This window comes from Hyperolius riggenbachi, chromosome 12 (assembly GCF_040937935.1).
Source record: "Hyperolius riggenbachi isolate aHypRig1 chromosome 12, aHypRig1.pri, whole genome shotgun sequence".
Classification (NCBI taxonomy): Eukaryota; Metazoa; Chordata; class Amphibia; order Anura; family Hyperoliidae; genus Hyperolius; species Hyperolius riggenbachi.
This window is the reverse complement of record NC_090657.1, coordinates 237,652,024-237,677,563: the sequence shown is the minus strand read 5'-3', so window position 1 is coordinate 237,677,563 and position 25,540 is coordinate 237,652,024. Positions and strand designations below refer to the sequence as shown.

The 25,540-nt window shown below is 45.9% G+C and overlaps 1 protein-coding gene across 2 annotated transcripts in view; it reads right to left on the bottom strand.

Moving 5' to 3' along the window:
• Positions 1-25,540, bottom strand: part of LOC137541226 (tubulin-specific chaperone D-like) — a 64,059-nt gene that overhangs the window by 15,487 nt on the left and 23,032 nt on the right. Inside the window, exons 2-4 of one of the 2 annotated variants that reach the window (XM_068262415.1) lie at positions 21,222-21,431; positions 20,957-21,004; positions 18,706-18,800 (exon numbers count right to left, since the gene is read on the bottom strand). In XM_068262415.1, the coding sequence (XP_068118516.1) occupies positions 18,706-18,800; positions 20,957-21,004; positions 21,222-21,393 (315 nt within the window). In that variant the 5' untranslated portion in view covers positions 21,394-21,431. The remainder of the gene's footprint in view (positions 1-18,705; positions 18,801-20,956; positions 21,005-21,221; positions 21,432-25,540) is intronic. The other variant, XM_068262416.1, reaches the window with a different exon arrangement.

The following is a 25,540-nucleotide window of genomic DNA, read 5'->3' as shown; positions in this document are numbered from 1 at the left end:
TAACCAAGACATGGACAGGGCTCAGCAACCAATAGTACCACAACATGTACTAACCAAGACATGGACAGGGCTCAGCAACCAGTAGTACCATGCAGCATACTAACCAAGACATGGACAGGGCTCAGCAACCAATAGTATCACACAACATACTAACCAAGACATGGACAGGGCTCAGCAACCAATAGTACCACATAACTTACTAACCAAGACACGGACAGGGCTCAGCAACCAATAGTACCACATAACGTACTAACCAAGACATGGACAGGGCTCAGCAACCAATAGTACCACACAACATACTAACCAAGACATGGACAGGGCTCAGCAACCAATAGTACCACGCAGCATACTAACCAAGACATGGACAGGGCTCAGCAACCAATAGTACCACAAAATGTACTAACCAAGACATGGACAGGGCTCAGCAACCAGTAGTACCACGCAGCATACTAACCAAAACATGGACAGGGCTCAGCAACCAATAGTACCACACAACATACTAACCAAGACATGGACAGGGCTCAGCAACCAGTAGTACCACGCAGCATACTAACCAAGACATGGACAGGGCTCAGCAACCAGTAGCACCACACAACATACTAACCAAGACATGGACAGGGCTCAGCAACCAATAGTACCACATAACGTACTAACCAAGACATGGACAGGGCTCAGCAACCAGTAGCACCACACAACATACTAACCAAGACATGGACAGGGCTCAGCAACCAATAGTACCACGCAGCATACTAACCAAGACATGGACAGGGCTCAGCAACCAATAGTACCACAACATGTACTAACCAAGACATGGACAGGGCTCAGCAACCAATAGTACCACACAACATACTAACCAAGACATGGACAGGGCTCAGCAACCAGTAGCACCACACAACATACTAACCAAGACATGGACAGGGCTCAGCAACCAATAGTACCACATAACGTACTAACCAAGACATGGACAGGGCTCAGCAACCAGTAGCACCACACAACATACTAACCAAGACATGGACAGGGCTCAGCAACCAATAGTACCACGCAGCATACTAACCAAGACATGGACAGGGCTCAGCAACCAATAGTACCACAACATGTACTAACCAAGACATGGACAGGGCTCAGCAACCAATAGTACCACGCAATGTACTAACCAAAACATGGACAGGGCTCAGCAACCAATAGTACCATGCAGCATACTAACCAAGACATGGACAGGGCTCAGCAACCAATAGTACCACATAACGTACTAACCAAGACACGGACAGGGCTCAGCAACCAATAGTACCACACAACGTACTAACCAGGACATGGACAGGGCTCAGCAACCAGTAGTACCACATAACGTACTAACCAAGACATGGACAGGGCTCAGCAACCAGTAGCACCATGCAGCATACTAACCAAGAAATGGACAGCGCTCAGCAACCAGTAGAACCACACAACATACTAACCAAGACATGGATAGGGCTCAGCAACCAATAGTACCACACAACATACTAACAAAGACATGGACAGGACTCAGCAACCAATAGTACCACACAACATACTAACCAAGACATGGACAGGGCTCAGCAACCAGTAGTACCATGCAGCATACTAACCAAGACATGGACAGGGCTCAGCAATCAATAGTACCACACAACATACTAACAAAGACATGGACAGGGCTCAGCAACCAGTAGTACCACGCAGCATACTAACCAAAACATGGACAGGGCTCAGCAACCAATAGTACCATGCAACATACTAACCAAGACATAGACAGGGCTCAGCAACCAATAGTACCACACAACATACTAACCAAGACATGGACAGGGCTCAGCAACCAATAGTACCACACAACATACTAATCAAGACATGGACAGGGCTCAGCAACCAATAGTACCATGCAGCATACTAACCAAGACATGGACAGGGCTCAGCAACCAATAGTACCACATAACGTACTAACCAAGACATGGACAGGGCTCAGCAACCAATAGTACCACACAACGTACTAACCAGGACATGGACAGGGCTCAGCAACCAGTAGTACCACATAACGTACTAACCAAGACATGGACAGGGCTCAGCAACCAGTAGAACCACACAACATACTAACCAAGACATGGATAGGGCTCAGCAACCAATAGTACCACACAACATACTAACAAAGACATGGACAGGGCTCAGCAACCAGTAGTACCACGCAATGTACTAACCAAGACATGGACAGGGCTCAGCAACCAATAGTACCACACAACATACTAACCAAGACATGGACAGGGCTCAGCAACCAGTAGTACCACACAACATACTAACCAAGACATGGACAGGGCTCAGCAACCAGTAGTACCATGCAGCATACTAACCAAGACATGGACAGGGCTCAGCAATCAATAGTACCACACAACATACTAACAAAGACATGGACAGGGCTCAGCAACCAATAGTACCACGCAATGTACTAACCAAGACACGGACAGGGCTCAGCAACCAATAGTACCACACAACATACTAACCAAGACACGGACAGGGCTTAGCAACCAATAGTACCACACAACATTTCAGACCAGTTTAATAGAGTGAGCAGCATATGGTTTGAGTACCGACAAGCTGACCATCCAACCCTACAACCTCTGCAGCAATGCTGCCAGCACTCATATGTTTACTTGCAAAAGACAACCTGTGGATTTGACATTGAGGACATGTACTCAACTACTTACATCGACCATGGCGGGGCCTGTTATAAGTGGAACCTTTCTTCTTAAACTGCTGTATGGTCTTGGCCAAAGAAAGCACAAAAGCTGCCCGTGGCCAGCGTACTCAGAATGCAGGAAGTGACTGACGTCCCTTCCGCATTTGCAGTACACTAGATGCAGGTAGCGTGTACCTCTCTGGCTTGGCTGTTGCCCAGAATTCTGAGGTCTATTACTATAAGTGAAAGAGTGGGGCACAGGCAGCGGTGGTGGGGACAGCACTGGAAGCACAGCGATCAGTAGTGGTGGCAGGCACAGCACGTGTGCCCTCAAAGATGGCTCTGCATGCCGCCTCGGGCATGTGTGCCATAGGTTTGCCACCACTGCTATAGGCACTAGTGTATAGTCTCATCGGGATAGGAAGGGGCCCTCCCTAAACTGTTCCCACAAGTTGGGGAGCAGGAGTGTGTCCGAGTAACTGGGGGAAAAGGCCATATCTGGTGAACTGAAGTCGCAGAAACACCAAATTTGCTGTGCACTCTCGGGGTTCCTCGAAGGCCCTACACAGCAACTTTGGGCCCACTGGCACCAACAGAACGGAAGTTGCTGAAAGTGCCCTGGCCACCCAAAAATGGACATTGGATGCCCAATGCTGAACTATGGGGGCCAGGGGCCCCAAGCTTGGCATGCAGGTGTTCCTCTACCTGGTGAAGACACATGACTTGTTTGGGGGCCCTGGCCCCAAGTATACCTGAGCTAGACCCCAAAAACTGTTTTGGGTTATTTTGAAAAAAGTATATGGTTTCTGAACTTGTTTGAAACCCAATATCTCCGGCTCTGGGCAAGTCAGATACCCCAAATTTGTAGTGCATGTAGAACATGATTTGAGCTAGGCACTGGCATTAAAAGCTAAGCTCTGAGCCCTGGGGTTCAAAAACAGTTAATGCCAAAACTTGGACATTTTCAAACTTGAACAATTTTCTTTCAATTTTTGGGGTCTGGTAACTATAATTCTCGGGGGGGGGGGGGGGGGGGGAGATGTGCTAGCGTGAACACACCTGTACCCATGTGTAGCCCCTAAACTTTAATAACCACACCTGAAATTTGGGGTCACTCCAGGAAAGGGCGTCTGACTCTGAGATATGGCCTCCCAAAGAGGGGGCACGCAGGCACGAAATGCAATAAAATGTGGGGTATATCTCTGGCTTTGGGGGTGCCAGTGACCCCAAATTTGGAGTGCAAGAAGGTCAATATGCCTTCTACATACATATCAAATTCCTTTTTTGGGGTGCAGTATCTCTGGTTCTTGGAGGGCTAGCATGACCCCGATTATGCCCACATGTAGCCATTATCCTCTGCTTCACACACCTGAAATTTAGGGTCTCTGGGGCTAAGGGCTCCAGAGATACGGCCTCCCAAATGGGGATTGGGGAAAGCTGGACCAGGAAACTTGCTCCACAGTGCCACCTCTGACCATGAAGGACTTTGTATCCCCCGATATGCTCTAATTCGGAAGATACTCCATTCACCCCCTGATCGCACGCAAATACGAAAATGTGTGCGAAAACTGCAGTGATATGACTTATCATGGTTTAGTAAATCAAGCCAAATGAGTACAAGGTAATTCTTAGTCAGTCACTGGATGGGAGCATGGGGATTAGGCAAGCTGAGTTCACTCATATGCATATCATGGATGCACAGTATTGGAGGAGCATGATCAGGTAGGACACAAAAGGAGGAGGACTCTGCCTGAAAGGCTTACAATCTAGGAGAGGTAGACAGGGTAAGATTATCCCACTAATCATTCCAATCACCTGATTGGGGCCCCAGCAGAGTCTAAGGGGCCCCATCAGCATGTAATCTGGCCCTGGTATCTAGCTGCTGTCTCGTAAAAACAGCAAGGCTCGTGTGGTCCTGCTGCAGAGTAGAGATGGGCCGAACCTCCGATTTTAGGTTCGCGAACCCTGTTCGCGAACTTCAGCGAAAGGTTCGGTTCGCGAAAAAGTTCGCGAACCGCAATAGACTTCAATGGGGAGGCGAACTTTCAAAGTTTTAAAAAATTCTATCAACTGGAAAAATGATAGAAAACATGTTTCAAAAGCTCTAATACCTGGAGCCCCACCTAATTGAGTGAAATACATATCACTGCTGGAGGACCCACCCTCCCTCCCTCCTCCAAGCAAGGTCCTTTATACCATTTGCCTACCTACACTAATTAGTTATGGGACAGCTGCTACACACTCTGCTAGGGCAATTTTAATTGGCCTCCTCCCACCTCCCTTTTACCCTTCTACCTATTCCCTCCTCCCTCCTACCGGAGGGAGGAGGGTCTCTTCTGCCAGGGAATTATACTATTTTAAAAACCAGTATACATCATACCATAGCTGGTACATCATACCATAGCTGGGAATACATACATGAGTATACATCATACCATAGCTGGGAATACATACATGAGTATACATCATACCATAGCTGGGAATTGAACCCAGATCTCACTGTGTGGTGGGCACGTCACCCCAAGCACTGTACCACTACCGAAGTAAGTGAAGCTAGCCTAAAATTTAACATTTATGCTCAATGCAATAGAACCATTGCTTAAAGGAGAACTGTAGTGAGAGGTATATGGAGGCTGCCATATTGATTTCCTTTTAAGCTATACCAGTTGCCTGGCAGCCCTGCTGATCTATTTGGCTGCAGTAATAATAATAATCCAAATATTTGTATAGCGCTTTTCTCCTGTCGGACTCAAAGCGCTGAAGAGCTGCAAGCCACAGGGACATGCTCAAGAGGCCACCCTGCAGTGTTAGGGAGTCTTGCCTTGAACTCCTTACTGAATAGGTACTTGACCTAGCCAGGATTCAAACTCTGGTCTCCCACGTCAAAGGCAGAGCCCTTAACCAGTACACTATCCAGCCACTGTAGTGTGAATCACACCAGAAACAAGCATGCAGCTAATCTTGTCAGATCTTACAAAAATGTCAAACACCAGATCTGCTGCATGCTTGTTCAGGGTCTAGGGCTAAAAGTATTGGAGGCAGAGGATCTGCAGGATAGCCAGGTAACTGGTATTGCTTAAAAGGAAATCAATATGGTAGCCTCCATATACCTTTCACTACAGTTCTCCTTTAAAGGGAACCTTAACTGAGAATGATATGGATGTTTCCTGTAAACAATACCAGTTGCCTGGCAGTCCAGCTGATCTTTGTGACTGCAATAGTGGCTGAATCACACCCTGAAACAAGCATGCAGCTAATCCAGTCTGACTTCAGTCAGAGCACCTGATCTGCATGCTTGTTCAGGGGATGTGGCTAAAAGTATTAGAGACACAGGATCAGCAGGCGATTCAGGCAACTGGTATTATTTTAAAAGGAAAAATCCATATCCTTCTCCGTTTAGGTTCCCTTTAAGGATTTGTAGCATAAAAGCCAACTCACATTGGCTGGGATTTGAACCTGGGTCTCACTGTATGGTGGACAAGCACACTAACCACTATCGTAATGGTAAAGAAGAGAGATGCGTGCACCTTCCGTCTTGTAACATCCGTGTTTTATTGCAGCAGTGAGGAAGAATCATCACATAGGACTCTATATAGCAGTTAAAACGATCAACATACCATGGTGTGGAGCGGTGATGGTGGAGGAGGTGGGCGGCGGGTGTGGATGGCGGAGAGCGACGGCCGTTTCGTGTCGCTAAGACACTTGGTCACGCTGCGTACCACACTAACCACTATACCAACTGAAGCTGGCCTGAAATTGCTGGCCTAAAATTTACTATTTATGCTCAATACAAGAGAAAAAGTAGACAAGACAAATAACACAAAAGAGAAGGCCATGTCTGGCTAAATATCTGTAAGCAGTGGCTGCATGCTGTAATGGATAAGGGCGCTGCCTCTGACAAAGGAGACCAGAGTTCAAATCTCAGCTCTGTCTGTTCAGTAAGCCAGCACCTATTCAGTAGGAGACCTTAGGCAAGTCTTCCTAACACTGCTACTGCCTATAGAGCATGCCCTAGTGGCTGCAGCTCTGGTCCTTTGAGTCCGCCAGGAGAAAAGTGTGATATAAATGTTATTTGTCTTGTCTACTTTTTCTCTTGTATTGAGCATAGTGTTGGGCGAACAGTGTTCGCCACTGTTCGGGTTCTGCAGAACATCACCCTGTTTGGGTGATGTTTGAGTTCGGCCGAACACCATATGGCCGAACTAAGAGCGCATGGCCGAACGTCCTTTTAAGCAATACCAGTTACCTGGCTATCCTGCAGATCCTCTGCCTCCAATACTTTTAGCCCTAGACCCTGAACAAGCATGCAGCAGATCTGGTGTTTGACATTTTTGTAAGATCTGACAAGATTAGCTGCATGCTTGTTTCTGGTGTGGTTCACATTACAGTGGCTGGATTGTGTACTGGTTAAGGGCTCTGCCTTTGACATGGGAGACCAGGGTTTGAATCCTGGCTAGGTCAAGTACCTATTCAGTAAGGAGTTCAAGGCAAGACTCCCTAACACTGCAGGGTGGCCTCTTGAGCGCGTCCCTGTGGCTGCAGCTCTTGAGCGCTTTGAGTCCGACAGGAGAAAAGCACTATACAAATGCTTGGATTATTATTATTACTGCAGCCAAATAGATCAGCAGGGCTGCCAGGCAACTGGTATAGCTTAAAAGGAAATCAATATGGCAGCCTCCATATACCTCTCACTACAGTTCTCCTTTAACCACTTGAGGACTACAGTCTTTCTAACCCTTAAGGACCAGGCACTTTTTTTCCACTCAGACCACTGCAGCTTTCACGGTTTATTGCTCGCTCATACAACCTACCACCTAAATGAATTTTGGCTCCTTTTCTTGTCACTAATAAAGCTTTCTTTTGGTGCTATTTGATTGCTCCTGCGATTTTTACTTTTTATTATATTCATCAAAAAAGACATGAATTTTGGCAAAAAAATGATTTTTTTAACTTTCTGTGCTGACAATTTTCAAATAAAGTAAAATTTCTGTATACATGCAGCGCGAAAAATGTGGACAAACATGTTTTTGATAAAAAAAACCCATTCAGTGTATATTTATTGGTTTGGGTAAAAGTTATAGCGTTTACAAACTATGGTGCAAAAAGTGAATTTTCCCATTTTCAAGCATCTCTGACTTTTCTGACCCCCTGTCATGTTTCATGAGGGGCTAGAATTCCAGGATAGTATAAATACCCCCCAAATGACCCCATTTTGGAAAGAAGACATCCCAAAGTATTCACTGAGAGGCATAGTGAGTTCATAGAAGATATTATTTTTTGTCACAAGTAAGCGGAAAATGACACTTTGTGACAAAAAAAAGAAAAAAAAAAAAGAATCAATTTCTTCTAACTTGCGACAAAAAAAAATGAAATCTGCCACGGACTCACCATGCCCCTCTCTGAATACCTTGAAGTGTCTACTTTCCAAAATGGGGTCATTTGTGGGGTGTGTTTACTGTCCTCGCATTTTGGGGGGTGCTAATTTGTAAGCACCCCTGTAAAGCCTAAAAGTGCTCATTGGACTTTGGGGCCCTTAGCGCAGTTAGGCTGCAAAAAAGTGCCACACATGTGGTATTGCCGTACTCAAGAGAAGTAGTAGAATGTGTTTTGGGGTGTATTTTTACACATACCCATGCTGGGTGGGAGAAATCTCTCTGTAAATGACAATTTTTTCATTTTTTTTTACACACAATTGTCCATTTACAGAGTTATTTCTCCCACCCAGCATGGGTATGTGTAAAAATACACCCCAAAACACATTCTACTACTTCTCCCGAGTATGGCAATACCACATGTGTGGCACTTTTTTGCACCCTAACTGCGCTAAAGGGCCCAAAGTCCAATGAGTACCTTTAGGATTTCACAGGTCATTTTGCGAAATTTGATTTCCAGACTACTCCTCACGGTTTAGGGCCCCTAAAATGCCAGTTCAGTATAGGAACCCCACAAATGACCCCATTTTAGAAAGAAGACACCCCAAGGTATTCCGTTAGGAGTATGGTGAGTTCATAGAAGATTTTATTTTTTGTCACAAGTTAGTGGAAAATGACACTTTGTGAAAAAAACAATAAAAATCAATTTTCCGCTAACTTTTGACAAAAAATAAAATCTTCTATGAACTCACCATACTCCTAACGGAATACCTTTGGGTGTCTTCTTTCTAGAATGGGGTCATTTGTGGGGTTACTATACTGCCCTGGCATTTTAGGGGCCCTAAACCGTGAGGAGTAGTCTTGAAACCAAATGTCGCAAAATGACCTGTGAAATCCTAAAGGTACTCATTGGACTTTGGGCCCCTTAGCGTACTTAGGGTGTAAAAAAGTGCCACACATGTGGTACCGCCGTACTCAGGAGAAGTAGTATAATGTGTTTTGGGGTGTATTTTTACACATACCCATGCTAAGTGGGAGAAATATCTCTGTAAATGACAATTGTTTGATTTGTTTTACACACAATTGACCATTTACATAGAAATTTCTCCCACCCAGCATGGGTATGTGTAAAAATACACCCCAAAACACATTATACTACTTTTCCTGAGTACGGCGGTACCACATGTGTGACACTTTTTTGCAGCCTAGGTGCGCTAAGGGGCCCAACGTCCTATTCACGGGTCATTTTGAGGCATTTGTTTTCTAGACTACTCCTCGCGGTTTAGGGCCCCTAAAATGCCAGGGCAGTATAGGAACCCCACAAGTGACCCCATTTTAGAAAGAAGACACCCCAAGGTATTCCGTTAGGTGTATGGCGAGTTCATAGAAGATTTTATTTTTTGTCAGAAAGTTAGCGGAAAATGACACTTTGTGAAAAAAAACCAATAAAAAATCAATTTCCGCTAACTTTTGACAAAAAATAAAATCTTCTATGAACTCGTCATACACCTAACAGAATACCTTGGGGTGTCTTTTTTTCTAAAATGGGGTCACTTGTGGGGTTCCTATACCGCCCTGGCATTTTACGGGCCCAAAACCGTGAGTAGTCTGGAAACCAAATGTCTCAAAATGACTGTTCAGGGGTATAAGCATCTGCAAATTTTGATGACAGGTGGTCTATGAGGGGGCGAATTTTGTGGAACCGGTCATAAGCAGGGTGGCCTTTTAGATGACAGGTTGTATTGGGCCTGATCTGATGGATAGGAGTGCTAGGGGGGTGACAGGAGGTGATTGATGGGTGTCTCAGGGGTTGGTTAGAGGGGAAAATAGATGCAATCAATGCACTGGGGAGGTGATCGGAAGGGGGTCTGAGGGGGATCTGAGGGTTTGGCCGAGTGATCAGGAGCCCACACGGGGCAAATTAGGGCCTGATCTGATGGGTAGGTGTGCTAGGGGGTGACTCAAGGTGTGATTAGAGGGGGGAATAGATGCAAGCAATGCACTGGCGAGGTGATCAGGGCTGGGGTCTGAGGGCATTCTGAGGGTGTGGGCGGGTGATTGAGTGCCCTAGGGGCAGATAGGGGTCTAATCTGATAGGTAGCAGTGACAGGGGGTGATTGATGGGTAATTAGTGGGTGTTTAGGGTAGAGAACAGATGTGAACACTGCACTTGGGAGGTGATCGGACGTCGGATCTGCGGGCGATCTATTGGTGTGGGTGGGTGTTCAGTTTGCCCGCAAGGGGCAGGTTAGGGGCTGATTGATGGGTGGCAGTGACAGGGGGTGATTGATGGGTGGCAGTGACAGGGGGTGATTGATGGGTGATTGACAGGTGATTGACAGGTGATCAGTGGGTTATTACAGGGAAGGACAGATGTAAATAATGCCCTGGCGAATTGATAAGGGGGGGTCTGAGGGCAATCTGAGCGTGTAGGCGGGTGATTGGGTGCCCGCAAGGGGCAGATTAGGGTCTGATCTGATGGGTAACAGTGACAGGTGGTGATAGGGGGTGATTGATGGGTGATTGATGGGTAATTAGTGAGTGTTTAGAGGAGAGAATAGATGGAAACACTGCGCTTGGGTGGTGATCTGATGTCGGATCTGCGGGCGATCTATTGGTGTGGGTGGGTGATCAGTTTGCCCGCAAGGGGCAGGTTAGGGGCTGATTGTTGGGTGGCAGTGACAGGGGGTGATTGATGGGTGATAGGTGATTGACAGGTGATCAGTGGGTTATTACATGGAAGGACAGATGTAATTAATGCACTGGTGAATTGATAAGGGGGGGGGGTCTGAGGGCAATCTGAGCGTGTGGGCGGGTGATTGGGTGCCCGCAAGGAGCAGCTTAGGGTCTGATCTGATAGGTAACAGTGACAGGTGGTGATAGGGGGTGATTGATGGGTGATTGATGGGTAATTAGTGGGTGTTTAGAGAAGATAACAGATGTAAACAATACATTTGGGAGGTAATCTGACGGCGGGTTTGCGGGCGATCTAATGGTGTGGGTGGGAGATCAGATTGCCCGCAAGGGGCAGGTTAGGGGCTGATTGATGGGTGATAGGTGATTGGCAGGTGATTGACAGGTGATCAGTGGGTTATTACAGGGAAGAACAGATGTAATTAATGCACTGGCGAATTGATAAGGGGGGGGTCAGAGGGCAATCTGAGCGTGTTGGCGGGTGATTGGGTGCCCGCAAGGGGCAGATTAGGGTCTGATCTGATAGGTAAAAGTGACAGGTGGTGATAGGGGGTGATTGATGGGTAATTAGTGGGTGTTTAGAGGAGAGAATAGATGTAAACAATGGATTTGGGAGGTGATCTGATGTCGGATCTGCGGGCGATCTATTGGTGTGGGTGGGTGATCAGATAGCCCGCAAGGGGCAGGTTAGGGGCTGATTGTTGGGTGGCAGTGACAGGGGGTGATTGATGGGTGATTGATGGGTGATTGACGGGTGATTGACAGGTTATCAGGGAAGATAGATGCATACAGTACACAGGGGGGGGGGTCTGGGGAGAATCTGAGGGGTGGGGGGGTGATCAGGAGGGGGCAGGGGGCAGGGGGGGATATAAAAAAAAAAATAGCGTTGACAGATAGTGACAGGGAGTGATTGATGGGTTATTAGGGGGGTGATTGGGTGCAAACAGGGGTCTGGGGGGTGGGCAGGGGGGGTCTGAGGGGTGCTGTGGGCGATCAGTGGGCGGGGGGGGGGGCAGATCAGTGTGTTTGGGTGCAGACTAGGGTGGCTGCAGCCTGCCCTGGTGGTCCCTCGGACACTGGGACCACCAGGGCAGGAGGCAGCCTGTATAATACACTTTGTATACATTACAAAGTGTATTATACACTTTGTATGCGGCGATCGCGGGGTTAACATCCCGCCGGCGCTTCCGTACGGCCGGCGGGATGTTACGGCGGGTGGGCGGAGCCAGTTGCCGGGGGAAGCGCGCGTCATCAATGACGCGATAGCTCCCCCGGCATGCCTAAAGGACGCGCCGCCTGAAGGCGTATTGCGGTCCTTTAGGCGTCCACTTTGCCGCCGCCCATGGGCTGTGGGCGGTCGGCAAGTGGTTAAGCAACCTAATGGTTCTATTGCATTGAGCATAAATGTTAAATTTTAGGCTAGCTTCACTTACTTCGGTAGTGGTACAGTGCTTAGGGTGACGTGCCCACCACACAGTGAGATCTGGGTTCGATTCCCAGCTATGGTATGATGTATACTCATGTATGTATCCCCAGCTATGGTATGATGTATACTCATGTATGTATTCCCAGCTATGGTATGATGTATACTCATGTATGCATTCCCAGCTATGGTATGATGTATACTGGTTTTTAAAATAGTATAATTCCCTGGCAGAAGAGACCCTCCTCCCCCGGAGGGAGGAGGGAGGAGGCCAATTAAAATCTCCCTAGCAGAGTGTGTAGCAGCTGTCCCATAACTAATTAGTGTAGGCAGACAACTGAGTCAAATGGTATAAAGGACCTAGCTTGAAGGGAGGGTGTTTGACAATAACATGTCTGCTGACAGTGAAATGGAGGGTAAACATTTTAATCAATACAGCATTATGGGGCGAATCGAACTTCCGCAAAAGTTCGCCTGATGCAGGCGAACGCGAACCCCCAAAGTTCGCCTGGAACTGTTCGCAGGCGAACCGTTCGGCCCATCTCTACTGCAGAGGGGAGGGAGGACGCTGGAGAACAGAGCTGCTTACTTTTTTACTGCTAAAGTTCTTCTCCCCCCCCTTCAGTTAATAGTTTAGCCCTCAGACGTTGCTGAGCTGTGGCTGTGTGTTGCCAGGCAACAGCAGGAAGCCGGGTTCTGCTCTAACGGAAGCAGCCCATGCTTCCTGCAGCATTGAATTGCCTGTGTCTGCTCTGGCTGTTTCCCTGCACTTTATGCCCTCTCCTCCCATCCCAGCAGGAATATAAGCTTCAGCATGAATAATCAGGAGAGGAGAGAAGGCATTTCCAGAGCAGGCATTTCCAGGGTCTTTTCAAAGGGCCGTCTGGCACCCGCTCATGTTACCCCTCCCTGCATGAGCTGCCTCCTCTCTGTATCACCAGTCCCAGGCAGCTAGCTGGCAGAGATCTCCCACTGCTCCCAATTAGGGATGGTCGGAATGCCAATTTCCGATTCCGCGGTAAATCCGCATTCCACCATTGTCAATTACCGATTCTGTTACCAATTTCCACATTCCAATGTGGAATTTCCGCCGGAAATCGTGGAAATTCTGCCCAACTTTAACATCGATTTTCTCAAAAACTATAAGGTCTTTTTGAAAAAATTTGTTGCATCTTGTTCAGAAGAGTCTGTTTAATAAGCCCTAAAAAAATTAGTGTTTCTGGGACTTAAGTGGGCTTTGCTATTACCCGCTAAAGTCAGCAGATTTTTACTGTAATGTAAAATGCAGAAAATAGGCAGATGCAGATTTTCTGCATTTTACATTACAGTAAAAATCTGCTGACTTTAGCGGGTAATAGCAAAGCCCCCTTAAATCATAGAAACACCACATTTTCAGGGTTTATTAAACAGAATCTTCTGAACAAGATGCAAAAAAAAAAAGAAAAAAAAAGTTTTTCAAAAAGACCTTATAGTGTTTGAGAAAATTGATGTTGAAGTCGGGTGGGATTTCCGCGATTTCAGGTGGAAATCCGCCTACTGCACTTGCATTACCGATTTCCGCATTCTGATGCGGAAATGCAATTTCCGATTGGAATTTCAGAAATTGCATTTCCGCGGAATCCGAATGAGCATCCCTACTCCCAGTCATCAGACATCTGCAAGGCAAAGATGGTGAGAGGGACAGCGGGCAGGGGTAGAGAAAGTTGTGACTTTCAGTTTCAGAGCACTGAAAATGATTGGATTATTTCACAAAGCTTTTCTTTTCACCTAACTTACAGTCTCTATGTGTTTGTGTGTGTTGTGGTGGGACAGGCAGTGTCTGTGTGTGTGTTGTGGTGGGACAGGCAGCGTCTGTGTGTGTTGTGGTGGGACAGGCAGCGTCTGTGTGTGTTGTTGTGGGACAGGCAGCGTCTGTGTGTGTTGTGGTGGGACAGGCAGCGTCTGTGTGTGCTGTGGTGGGACAGGCAGTGTCTGTGTGTGCTGTGGTGGGACAGGCAGCGTCTGTGTGTGTTGTGGTGGGACAGGCAGTGTGTGTGTTGTGGTGGGACAGGCAGCGTCTGTGTGTGTTGTGGTGGGACAAATAGTGTCTGTGTGTGTTGTGGTGACAGGTAGTGTGTGTGGTATGGTACAATAGGCAGTGTCTATGGGTTGTGGTGTGACAGGCAGTGTCTATGTGTTGTGGTGGGACAGGCAGCGTCTGTGTGTGTTGTGGTGACAGGTAGTGTCTGTGTGTGTTGTGGTGACAGGTAGTGTCTGTGTGTGTTGTGGTGGGACAGGCAGCGTCTGTGTGTGTTGTGGTGGGACAGGCAGCATCTGCGTGTGTTGTGGTGGGACAGGCAGCGTCTGTGTGTGTTGTGGTGAGACAGGCAGCGTCTGTGTGTGTTGTGGTGGGACAGGCAGCGTCTGTGTGTGTTGTGGTGGGACATGCAGCGTCTGTGTGTGTTGTGGTGGGACATGCAGTGTCTGTGTGTGTTGTGGTGGGACATGCAGTGTCTGTGTGGTATGGTGGAATAGGCAGTGTCTATGGGTTGTGGTGTGACAGGCAGTGTCTATGGGTTGTGGTGTGACAGGCAGTGTCTATGTGTTGTGGTGTGACAGGCAGTGTCTATGTGTTGTGGTGGGACAGACAGTGTCTATGTGTTGTGGTGGGACAGACAGTGTCTATGTGTTGTGGTGGGACAGACAGTGTCTGTGTGTTGTGGTGGGACAAAAAGTGTCTGTGCATGTTGTGATGTGACAAGCAGTGTCTCTGTGTGTTGTGGCAGTGTGGCACTGGGGCTACAAGGTGGTACAGAGGGGACATGAGGGGAACAGAGTGGCACAAGTGGAACAGAGGGACACAAGAGGTGGCACAGGGAGAACAGAGGGGCACAAGGGGATGCATAGAGGGGACATGGGGACAAGAGATGGCATGGGGAACAGAGGGGAACATGAGGTGGCTTGAAGGAGGGCCCAGATCTGCTATTTTGCTTAGGGTCCCATTTGGCCTTAATCCGGCTCCGGAGCTAGGGACACAAAAGGTAGGGGACCAGAGTTCAGCTGCGGGTTTAGAGCACTAATAAGGGGTGGTAGGCCAGAGTGAAAAGGTGAGTTTTGAGAGCCTTCTTGAAGAGGTTGAAGGAGAGGGCTGCCAGAATGGGTGGAGGTAGGAAGTTCCATAGTGTTGGAGCAGCTCTTGAGAAGTCCTGGAGGCCTGCATGGGACTGGGGGATGCAGGGGCAGCCAGGAAAAGTTCATTAAAGAAGCGGAGTGAGCAGTTAGGTGTGTACCTCCGAGTAAGATCAAAAATGTAGGTTGGACAGGTTTTGTGGACAGATTTTTAGGTCAATAGGATAGGAAGCCAGTGGAGGGATTCACAGAGGGAAGCCACCGTGGTGGAATGGATGGGAGAAGTGGATAATTCTGGCTGTTGCATTTATGATGGACTGCAGTGGGGCAATTCAATGAGGAGGTGAACTTTAAAAACTAGAAACACTTATGCTGGCTACAAAAGTGATGGAAAAGGTGTTTCAAGGGGTCTAACATCTGAGTTTTTGCATGGATGAGTGGGAAAGAGTGGACGGCAAAAGTACTGGGGAAAAATCTGGATTTGACTCAAAAAAGCAGCGTTTTAAGGGCAGAAATCACCATGAGATCACTGGAGCGTCCTGTCCTTGCCTGCGTGGACATGGGAGAAGGATTATTGGCAGTGGTACCTTTATTGCGTTGTGCTGTGACATCACCCTTAAACGCATTGTAAAGCATAGTTGACAGCTTGTTCTGCAAGTGCTGCATCCTTTCTGCCTTCTGGTGATTTGGAAACCTCTCCGCCACTTTGTGCCTATACCGAGGGTCTAGTAGCGTGGCCACCCAGTACAGCTCATTCCCCTTGAGTTTTTTTATACGGGGGTCCCTCAACAGGCTGGACAGCATGAAAGATGCCATCTGCACAAAGTTGCATCCAGACGTACTATCCATCTGCTCTTGCTCTTATTCAGTGACGTCAGGCAAGTCCTCCTCCTTCCCCCAACAACCAACAATACCATGGGAACGTTGACGAGCACAAGCCCCCTGCGACGCCTGCTGCGGTTGTTCTTCTGCCGCCTCCTCCAAAGAAACACTTTCCTCATCATCTGAGTCTGACTCCTCTTCTCCACACGGCTCTTCCTCCTCCCTCTGTGCTGCTGCAGGTGTTGAGGAAACATCTGGTTCTGATAAGAATTGATCCCACAATGCTTCCACCTGTAATTTTTCCTGTTCACGCTCCTCCACAGCTTGATCCACCACTCTACGCACGGAACGCTCAAGGAAGTAAGCGTCCGGGATCAAGTCGCTGATGGTGCCTTCACTGTGACTCACCAGGTTGGTCACCTCATCAAATAGCTGCATGAGCCTGCATGCATTTCGCATGAGTTTCCAGTTGTTGGGCCAGAACTTCCCCATTTCCCCAGAGTGTGTCCTTCTACTGTAGTTGTAGAGGTATCGAGTGACAGCTTTCTCCTGTTCTAGCAGACGAGAGAACATAAGGAGGGTCCAATTCCAGCGAACTTGGCCATGTAAGACCGCCTGGAATGCCCACTCAACTTCCTGGCCTGCTTCAGGATGTCCTCTAAGCCTGGGTACTTTGACACAAATCTTTAAATGACTCGATTAAGCACGTGCCATGCAGGGTACGTGTCAGTTTTCCCAAATTCAAAGCGGAAATGAGATTGCTGTCATCACACACCACGTTGCCGATCTCCAGCTGGTGCAGGGTCAGCCACTAATCCACCTGTTAAGAGCAGCCAGGAGAGCTGCTCCAGTGTGACTCATCCGCTTTGAGGCAAGACATGTCTAAGATGGCATGACACCGTCGTACCTGGCATACAGCATAGGCCCTGGGGAACTGGGGCTGTGTAGCTGGAGAGGAGTTCACAGCACCACCAGAGTTGAACTGCCACTCCACCAAGTAGGAGGAGGAGGACGACAGCGAAGAGGAGGTGGCAGGAGGAGAGGAGGTAGCAGGAGGCCTGCCTGCAAGCCGTGGAGGTGTCACAAGTTTGTCGGCTGCACAGCCACATACTCCCTGCTTGCCAGCGGTCACCAGGTTGACCCAATGGGCTGTGTTAGTAATGTACCTGCCCTCACCGTGCTTGGCAGACCAGGCATCCATGGTCAGGTGGACCCTTGACCCAACGCTGTGTGCCAGAGATGACACCGCTTGCCTCTCAACTTCACGGCACAGTTTGGGTATCGCCTTTTTAGAGAAATAATTGCAGCCTGGTATCTTCCACTGTGGAGTCCCAATGGCCACAAATTTATGGAAGGCCTCAGAGTCCACCAGCCAAGCCAACTGTCAGACGACGGGGAAGAGGGTGACTGGCAGAAATTGGCTTCTTCCGCTCAAGGATTTCCTTCACAGACACCTGACTGTTGAGGGAAGATGAGCAGGAACCGCTCAAGGTCAGAGGTAGAGTGGAGAAGGGTGGCTGTGAAGGTGCAAGGAAGAAAGCGTCTGAAGATACTGCACCCGTTCCCATTGCAGTTTGTGCCTTTTCTGCCTCCAAAAATTTGATTTTGAAGCCGTAGTTTGGCAAAGCGTAATTGCGTAAAACTACGTGTAGTTCCAGCGTAGCGAAGTTGGCTGACTACGACCATCCCTGCTTCAAACTAATTGAGAATCTGTGGAGGGAGCTAAACATCGGGTGATGGCAAGAAGACCCTCCAACTTGAATGATTTGGAGCTTATTGTTAAAGATGAATGGGCAAAAATACCCGTGGAGACATGCAAAAAGCTGGTCTGCAATTATAGGAAGCGTTTGATCGCTATAGTAGCCAATGGAGGTTTTTCTATTGATTATTGAGAAGGGTATGAATAATTTTGAACTGGACACTTTTTGCTCAAATGTAAATAAAAGCTGAGGGCCTCCAAGATCTTACTCGACCCCTCCCACCCGGGAAGACGCTACTTCGAGACCCTTCCACTGGGACGCCGTTTCAGATCCATCCCCTCCAAAACCACTAGGCGCATGAACACCTTCTTCCCCCAAGCAGTTCTCCTGTTGAACTCACTGAACTCAGGACGCTCTGGCCCCCAGAGCATCCCTCTCTCACAGCACTAAACTCTGACTAGAAACATGGACTGTCACATCTGTAAACTCTGACCTCCCAAGACTCTAATCGTTGCTCTATCTGTTATATGTTCCTGAACTGCCATGCCATGTGAACCACAAGCAATTCCGGGCACACCTAGCGGTGTGCTTGGCGATAATAAAGAGGATTCTGATTCTGATTCTGAGATTCTAACTAACACACACACACACACCTTGCACATTGTCTTATCCTTTGGGAGACACATATTTCCCATCAAAAAAAATTTACTTGCTATTGTATTACAGTAACTTTAATTCAAAATTTGTCAGGGATATGACTAATTATGGACAGCACTGTAAATAGCATCATGCTGATTCAAATCTTCTTGCTTTTACTAATGGCTGACATCGTACGATACTCTAAAGTCTATATCAGTGTCACGGGCCTTCAGAGAGCAAACCCAGGCCAGTGTTTGTCTGATTTACCTTAGAACTGATAAGGAGGAATTTGAAGGCTAGGTGGAAGAACTCAGGCAATGATCTATTCTGTATAATATCCAGCAGCAACTCCAACGTCCACCCTGCAAGACAAAGCAGGACTACTATCACTGCACTGAGCCAGGAGAGAGACAAGAGCTCTGGAGACTCCTAGTGGTAAAACATGTGTAACAGGGATGCTCATCCGGATTTTGGGTATCCAGGTAACTTGGATATCCGACCATTTTTACCCTATCCGGTCGGATCCGGATTCCAGATAGTTGGGCAGATGTCCGGATAGCTATCTGCAGATAGTTTCACCACCGACCGGGATAAAAAAAATCTCTCTCTCTCTCTCTCTCTCTCTCTCTCTCTCTCTCTCTCTCTCTCTCTCATAGACAGTCATACGAGACACGTCGGGTGCAGGGCTGTGTGGTGAGTCAACACATTGGCTTAAGACTTTACCAAATCCAATGCTCCAATATGGGGAAGCTTCTCCCAACTCAGATTTCTTTATCCACAGCATGTCCAACCTCCTCCAATTACACACACATACAGGAAATAAATGGTAAATATAAATTTCCTACCATGCAAGGCGTGTCATCCCTGCCAGTGTGAATACTCCAGATAATATACAACCCTCACAAATGAAAGGCTATAGATGTGTCAGTGGTTAATGAGATGCAAATAAAACAGATTATGCAGAATTATGCAAATATATGCAATTTAAATGAACTAACCAGAAGGTTGCATAATTCTACATCTATGAATTATTTGCATCTTATTGGCTATTCAGTAACCTTATAACAAAGGACAGAGTTTGTATGTTCTCCCCGTGTCTATATGTGTTTCTTCCAGGCACTCCAGTTTCCTCCCACATCCCAAAAACATACAGACTATGATACATACACTACACAATATAGACATGGGGCTATGGAAGGCATTCAGTTGGGAGCCACTCTGAGGGACAGTAAGATAGGAATTGTAGTGAAAACAACAATAAAATTCCTTATTGTGAGTTTCCCAAACCTGTCCTTATGACTCCCCAGCGGTGCATAGTTTGCAGGCAACCTCACTTATGCACAGGTGGGGTAATTAGTGTCTCAGCTACATGCAATCCACCAAACTGAGACACTAACTAGCCCACCTGTGCATAAGCGAGGTAAGCCTGCAAACCGTACACTGCTGGGGAATCACGAGGACAGGTTTGAGAAACATTGGTTTACAATAGCATTTACAGATTATTTAGTCAGTGTTTGCCCATTGTAAAAATCTTTCCTCTCCCTGATTAACATTCTGAAATGTATCACTGGTTGTGACGTCTTTAGTTCTGCCAGGTGATCTGTGCGGAATGTTCATTACTGAGAGTTCTATGCACAGAGTGAAATACTGCTTGCTTGACAGTTGGAAAAAGCCATTCTTTCCCACAATGCAATGAGGTTCTCAGAGAGCAAACGGTCAGGACCATGGTCATGACATCACACTGTGGGAGGGGTTTCACCACAATATCAGCCATACAGACTCCCCTGATAATCTATTAGAGAAAAGGGAAATATTTCTCAGGGGAAAGAGGGTATCCGCTACTGACTGGAATGGAGTTTATTCCTTGGTTAACATTCCTCTTTAAGTGACAAGACAATATACTGAGTACAGCTCTGTGTAAGGTGTCAGAGCTATATAAATACTAAATAGTAATAATAAAAACTTTCTAACTGAATGGGTTTACTTGTGATTACATACAAATAATAGGCATCAGAGTCAGAAATTGGTTCAACATGTAAACACCATTATCCTGATCTGAACCCACGACTGATCTGAACCCATGACTGACGCCATGACCCTAATCTGAACCCATGACCCTAATCTGAACCCATGACCCTAATCTGAACCCATGACCCTAATCTGAACCCATGACCCTGGAGCCACACCCGTGATCTGAACCCACGACACTGTAGCCATGACCCTGTTCTGAACCCACAACTCCACGCCATGACTTATCTGAGCCACTGGCTGGAGTCCTGACCCTGATCTGACACCATGAACTTAATCTAAAGCAATGACTCTGTAGCCATGACCCTGATCTGAACCTATCACTTTGAAGCCATGATCCTGATATAGCAGCCCTGATCACAAAGTGATCGGTTTACAAAGTGAAGTGTCAACTGGCTCCACACTTATTAACATTAGCAACATTTCTCTGCGGCCTGGAGGTGCCTTGCTGCCCCCGACTCTGTTGTCTATGGTTATGAAAATAACTTACCTAGATGTGGATCCAGAAGGTGAGGCTGCTCCTGATAATTGTCCATAACTACAATGAAAGAAGAGAGGATGGTGAGACTCAGACAAGGAACATACAGGCTTCTCGTCTCCTACCCCCGCCTAATCCCCACGCGCAGAGTTCAATCTATTACCCCGCCAATCCCCCCTCCACCTCTCCCCCCAAACAGATTCTGGATCAGCAGGACTCACTATGTCCCGCAGTCACACACATATGGATCTAGTGATTCGCAGTCTGGTTCACTCACCATTAAACCTCTGTGCGCACAGCTCTCTGCTCACCGGCTCCATACAGGACATCTGCAGGTTGACAATCAGGTCTCGTGTCCGTTTGCTCTCCGTAAAAGATCCCAAGATATTACCGCTCGATACAATCTCCGGGCTGCCATCTTCCTCTCGCTCAGCACGATCTGCCACCATCGTGATGATTCTGAACTAGAGACTCTCACGGCTCCCACCTAAAAACACAGAACAAAGGCTTAAAATAGCCTTTTTATGCACTACCTATCTACTCAACAGCACTCCAAGAGTTCAAAAGACGCACTGCAGATCTCCACATTTTAGAATTCTCAAATAGCAGCTGAAAATGCGCAGGCCTGGGGTGCCGACGCTGCGGACCGCGGGTCGGGGCCAGCGAGGCACCTCCAGTGTTCTGTTCTGTTCTGTTCTGTTCTGTTCTGTTCTGTTCTGTTCTGTTCTGTTCTGTTCTGTTCTGTTCTGTTCTGTTCTGTTCTGTTCTGTTCTGTTCTGTTCTGTTCTGTTCTGTTCTGTTCTGTTCTGTTCTGTTCTGTTCTGTTCTGTTCTGTTCTGTTCTGTTCTGTTCTGTTCTGTTCTGTTCTGTTCTGTTCTGTTCTGTTCTGTTCTGTTCTGTTCTGTTCTGTTCTGTTCTGTTCTGTTCTGTTCTGTTCTGTTCTGTTCTGTTCTGTTCTGTTCTGTTCTGTTCTGTTCTGTTCTGTTCTGTTCTGTTCTGTTCTGTTCTGTTCTGTTCTGTTCTGTTCTGTTCTGTTCTGTTCTGTTCTGTTCTGTTCTGTTCTGTTCTGTTCTGTTCTGTTCTGTTCTGTTCTGTTCTGTTCTGTTCTGTTCTGTTCTGTTCTGTTCTGTTCTGTTCTGTTCTGTTCTGTTCTGTTCTGTTCTGTTCTGTTCTGTTCTGTTCTGTTCTGTTCTGTTCTGTTCTGTTCTGTTCTGTTCTGTTCTGTTCTGTTCTGTTCTGTTCTGTTCTGTTCTGTTCTGTTCTGTTCTGTTCTGTTCTGTTCTGTTCTGTTCTGTTCTGTTCTGTTCTGTTCTGTTCTGTTCTGTTCTGTTCTGTTCTGTTCTGTTCTGTTCTGTTCTGTTCTGTTCTGTTCTGTTCTGTTCTGTTCTGTTCTGTTCTGTTCTGTTCTGTTCTGTTCTGTTCTGTTCTGTTCTGTTCTGTTCTGTTCTGTTCTGTTCTGTTCTGTTCTGTTCTGTTCTGTTCTGTTCTGTTCTGTTCTGTTCTGTTCTGTTCTGTTCTGTTCTGTTCTGTTCTGTTCTGTTCTGTTCTGTTCTGTTCTGTTCTGTTCTGTTCTGTTCTGTTCTGTTCTGTTCTGTTCTGTTCTGTTCTGTTCTGTTCTGTTCTGTTCTGTTCTGTTCTGTTCTGTTCTGTTCTGTTCTGTTCTGTTCTGTTCTGTTCTGTTCTGTTCTGCCTGCTGAGAACATTGCAGTAAGGCTTCACAGGCAAGGATATTGTGGCTACTAAGATTGCACCTAAATCAACTATTTATACAATCATCAATGTCAAGAAAAGGAGGCTCAGTTCTTGTTAAGAAGGCTTCAGGCATCCAACAAAGTCCAGCAAGCACCAGGATAGTCTCCTAAAAAGAGGTTTCAGCTGCGGGATCGGAGTGCAACCAGTGCCGAGGTTGCTCAGGAATGGCAGCAGGCAGGTGTGAGCACATCGGCATGCACAGTGAGGCAAAGACTTTAGAAGATGGCCTGGTGTCAAGAAGGGCAGCAAAGAACTTCTCTCCCCAAAAAACCCATAAGGGACAGATTAATCTTCTGCAGAAAGTATGGTGACTGGACTGCTGAGGACTGGGGCAAAGTCATATTCTCTAATGAAGCCCCTTTCCAATTGTTTGGGGCATCTGGAAAAAGGCTTGTCAGGAGAAGAAAGGTGAGCGCTACCACCAGTCCTGTGTCATGCCAACAGTAAAGCATCCTGACACCATTCATGTGTGGAGTTGCTTCCCATCCAACAGAGTGGGCTCACTCACAATTTCGCCCAAATAAAAAACAAAGACAAAAAAAAAACAAAACAAAAAAAAAAAACACAGCCACGAATAAAGAATGGTACCAAAACAGCCTCCCACAGCAACTTCTTCCAACAATCTACCAACAGTTTGGTGATGAACAATGCATTGTCCAGCACGATGGAGCACCGTGTCATAAGGCAAGTGATAACTAAGTGGCTCGGAGACCAAAACATTGAAATTTTGGGTCCATGGCCTGGAAACTCCCCAGATCTTAATCCCATTGAGAACATGGTCATTCTTCAAGAGGCGGGTGGACAAACAAAAACCAACTACTTCTGAGAAACTCAAAGAAGTGATTATGAAAGAATGGGTTGCTATCAGTCAGGATTTGGCCCAGAAGTTGATCGAGAGCATGCCTAGTCGAATTGCAGAGGTCCTGAAACAGAAGGGCCACCACTGCAAATACTAACTCTCTGCATAAATCTCATGTAATGGTCAATACAATCCTTTAAAAACATATGAAGTGCTTATAATTATATTTCAGTACATCACATAAACAACCAAAACAAAGATCTAAAAGCAGTTTAGCAGCAAACACTGTGAGAACCCATATATTTCACAGTCTCAAAACTTTTGCCCAGGACTGTGTGTGTATACACACACACACACACACACACACACACACACACACACACACACACACACACACTATAGAAACAAAAATTGTGTATACATAGTGTACACACACACACACACACAATATAGAAACAAAAATTGTGTATACATAGTGTACACACACACACACACACACAATATAGAAACAAAAATTGTGTATACATAGTGTACACACACACACACACTATAGAAACAAAAAGTGTATACATAGTGTACACACACACACTATAGAAACAAAAATTGTGTATACATAGTGTACACACACACACACACACACACAATATAGAAACAAACATTGTGTATACATAGTACACACACACACACACAATATAGAAACAAACATTGTGTATACATAGTACACACACACACACACACACACACACACAATATAGAAACAAACATTGTGTATACATAGTGTACACACACACACACACAATATAGAAACAAACATTGTGTATACATAGTGTACACACACACACACACACACAATATAGAAACAAACATTGTGTATACATAGTACACACACACACACACAATATAGAAACAAACATTGTGTATACATAGTACACACACACACACACACACACACACACACACACACACACACACACACACACACACACTATAGAAACAAAAAGTGTATACATAATATATATATATATATATATATATATATATATATATATATATATATATATATATATATATATATATATATATATATATATATATATATATATATATATATATATATATATATATATATATATATATATATATATATATATAGACACACACGGACTATAGAAACAAAAATTGTGTATACATAGTATATACACACACAGAATATAGAAATAATATATAAAAAAGTGTGTACATACTGTATACACACAGAATATAGAAACAACATTGTTTATACATAGTATATGCACACACAATATAGAAAAAAAATTGTATATACATGGTATATGTACACACACACACACACTATATACAAACATGTATTGTGTATACATAGTATATACTCTATATTCACACATTATATGAGTCATACAAAGGTGTATTGTGTATACACAGAGTATATATACACACACACACAATATAAACAAGCATACAAACATTTATCATATATACATACACACAAATATATACAAACATTTATTGTATATACACAAACAAAATATATAAACATTGTATATACATATACATAGTATATACACACACACAATACACCATCATGTATTGAATTTAAATACAAAATATATAAAAATATGTAATGAGTATATACACACACACACACTATACAAATATATTGTGTATGCATAGTACATACACACTATGTATTACAAATAAATAACCAATGTGGCAGATGCGCTCCTCTTAGCACCTATATCCCAGAATAACTCAAGCAGTACAGAACTGGCAAGTGGATCGCCACACAAATGGGTGGGTAAATTCACCCTAAACAGACAGAGAATGATATTAGAGTATGGCGCTGTACACCTGTCAGTACACGACAACCTACATACAAATATAGTCCCACTCTGCACAAAAGTCCATGCACCACTGTCCTAGGCAGAGATACAACTTGAAGTTGCCGCAATCCTCTACTCCGTTTCAATATTGGCATACAGTTGCAATGTTAGTAGGTATCACTCTCACCAGATAGGTAGGCTGATTAT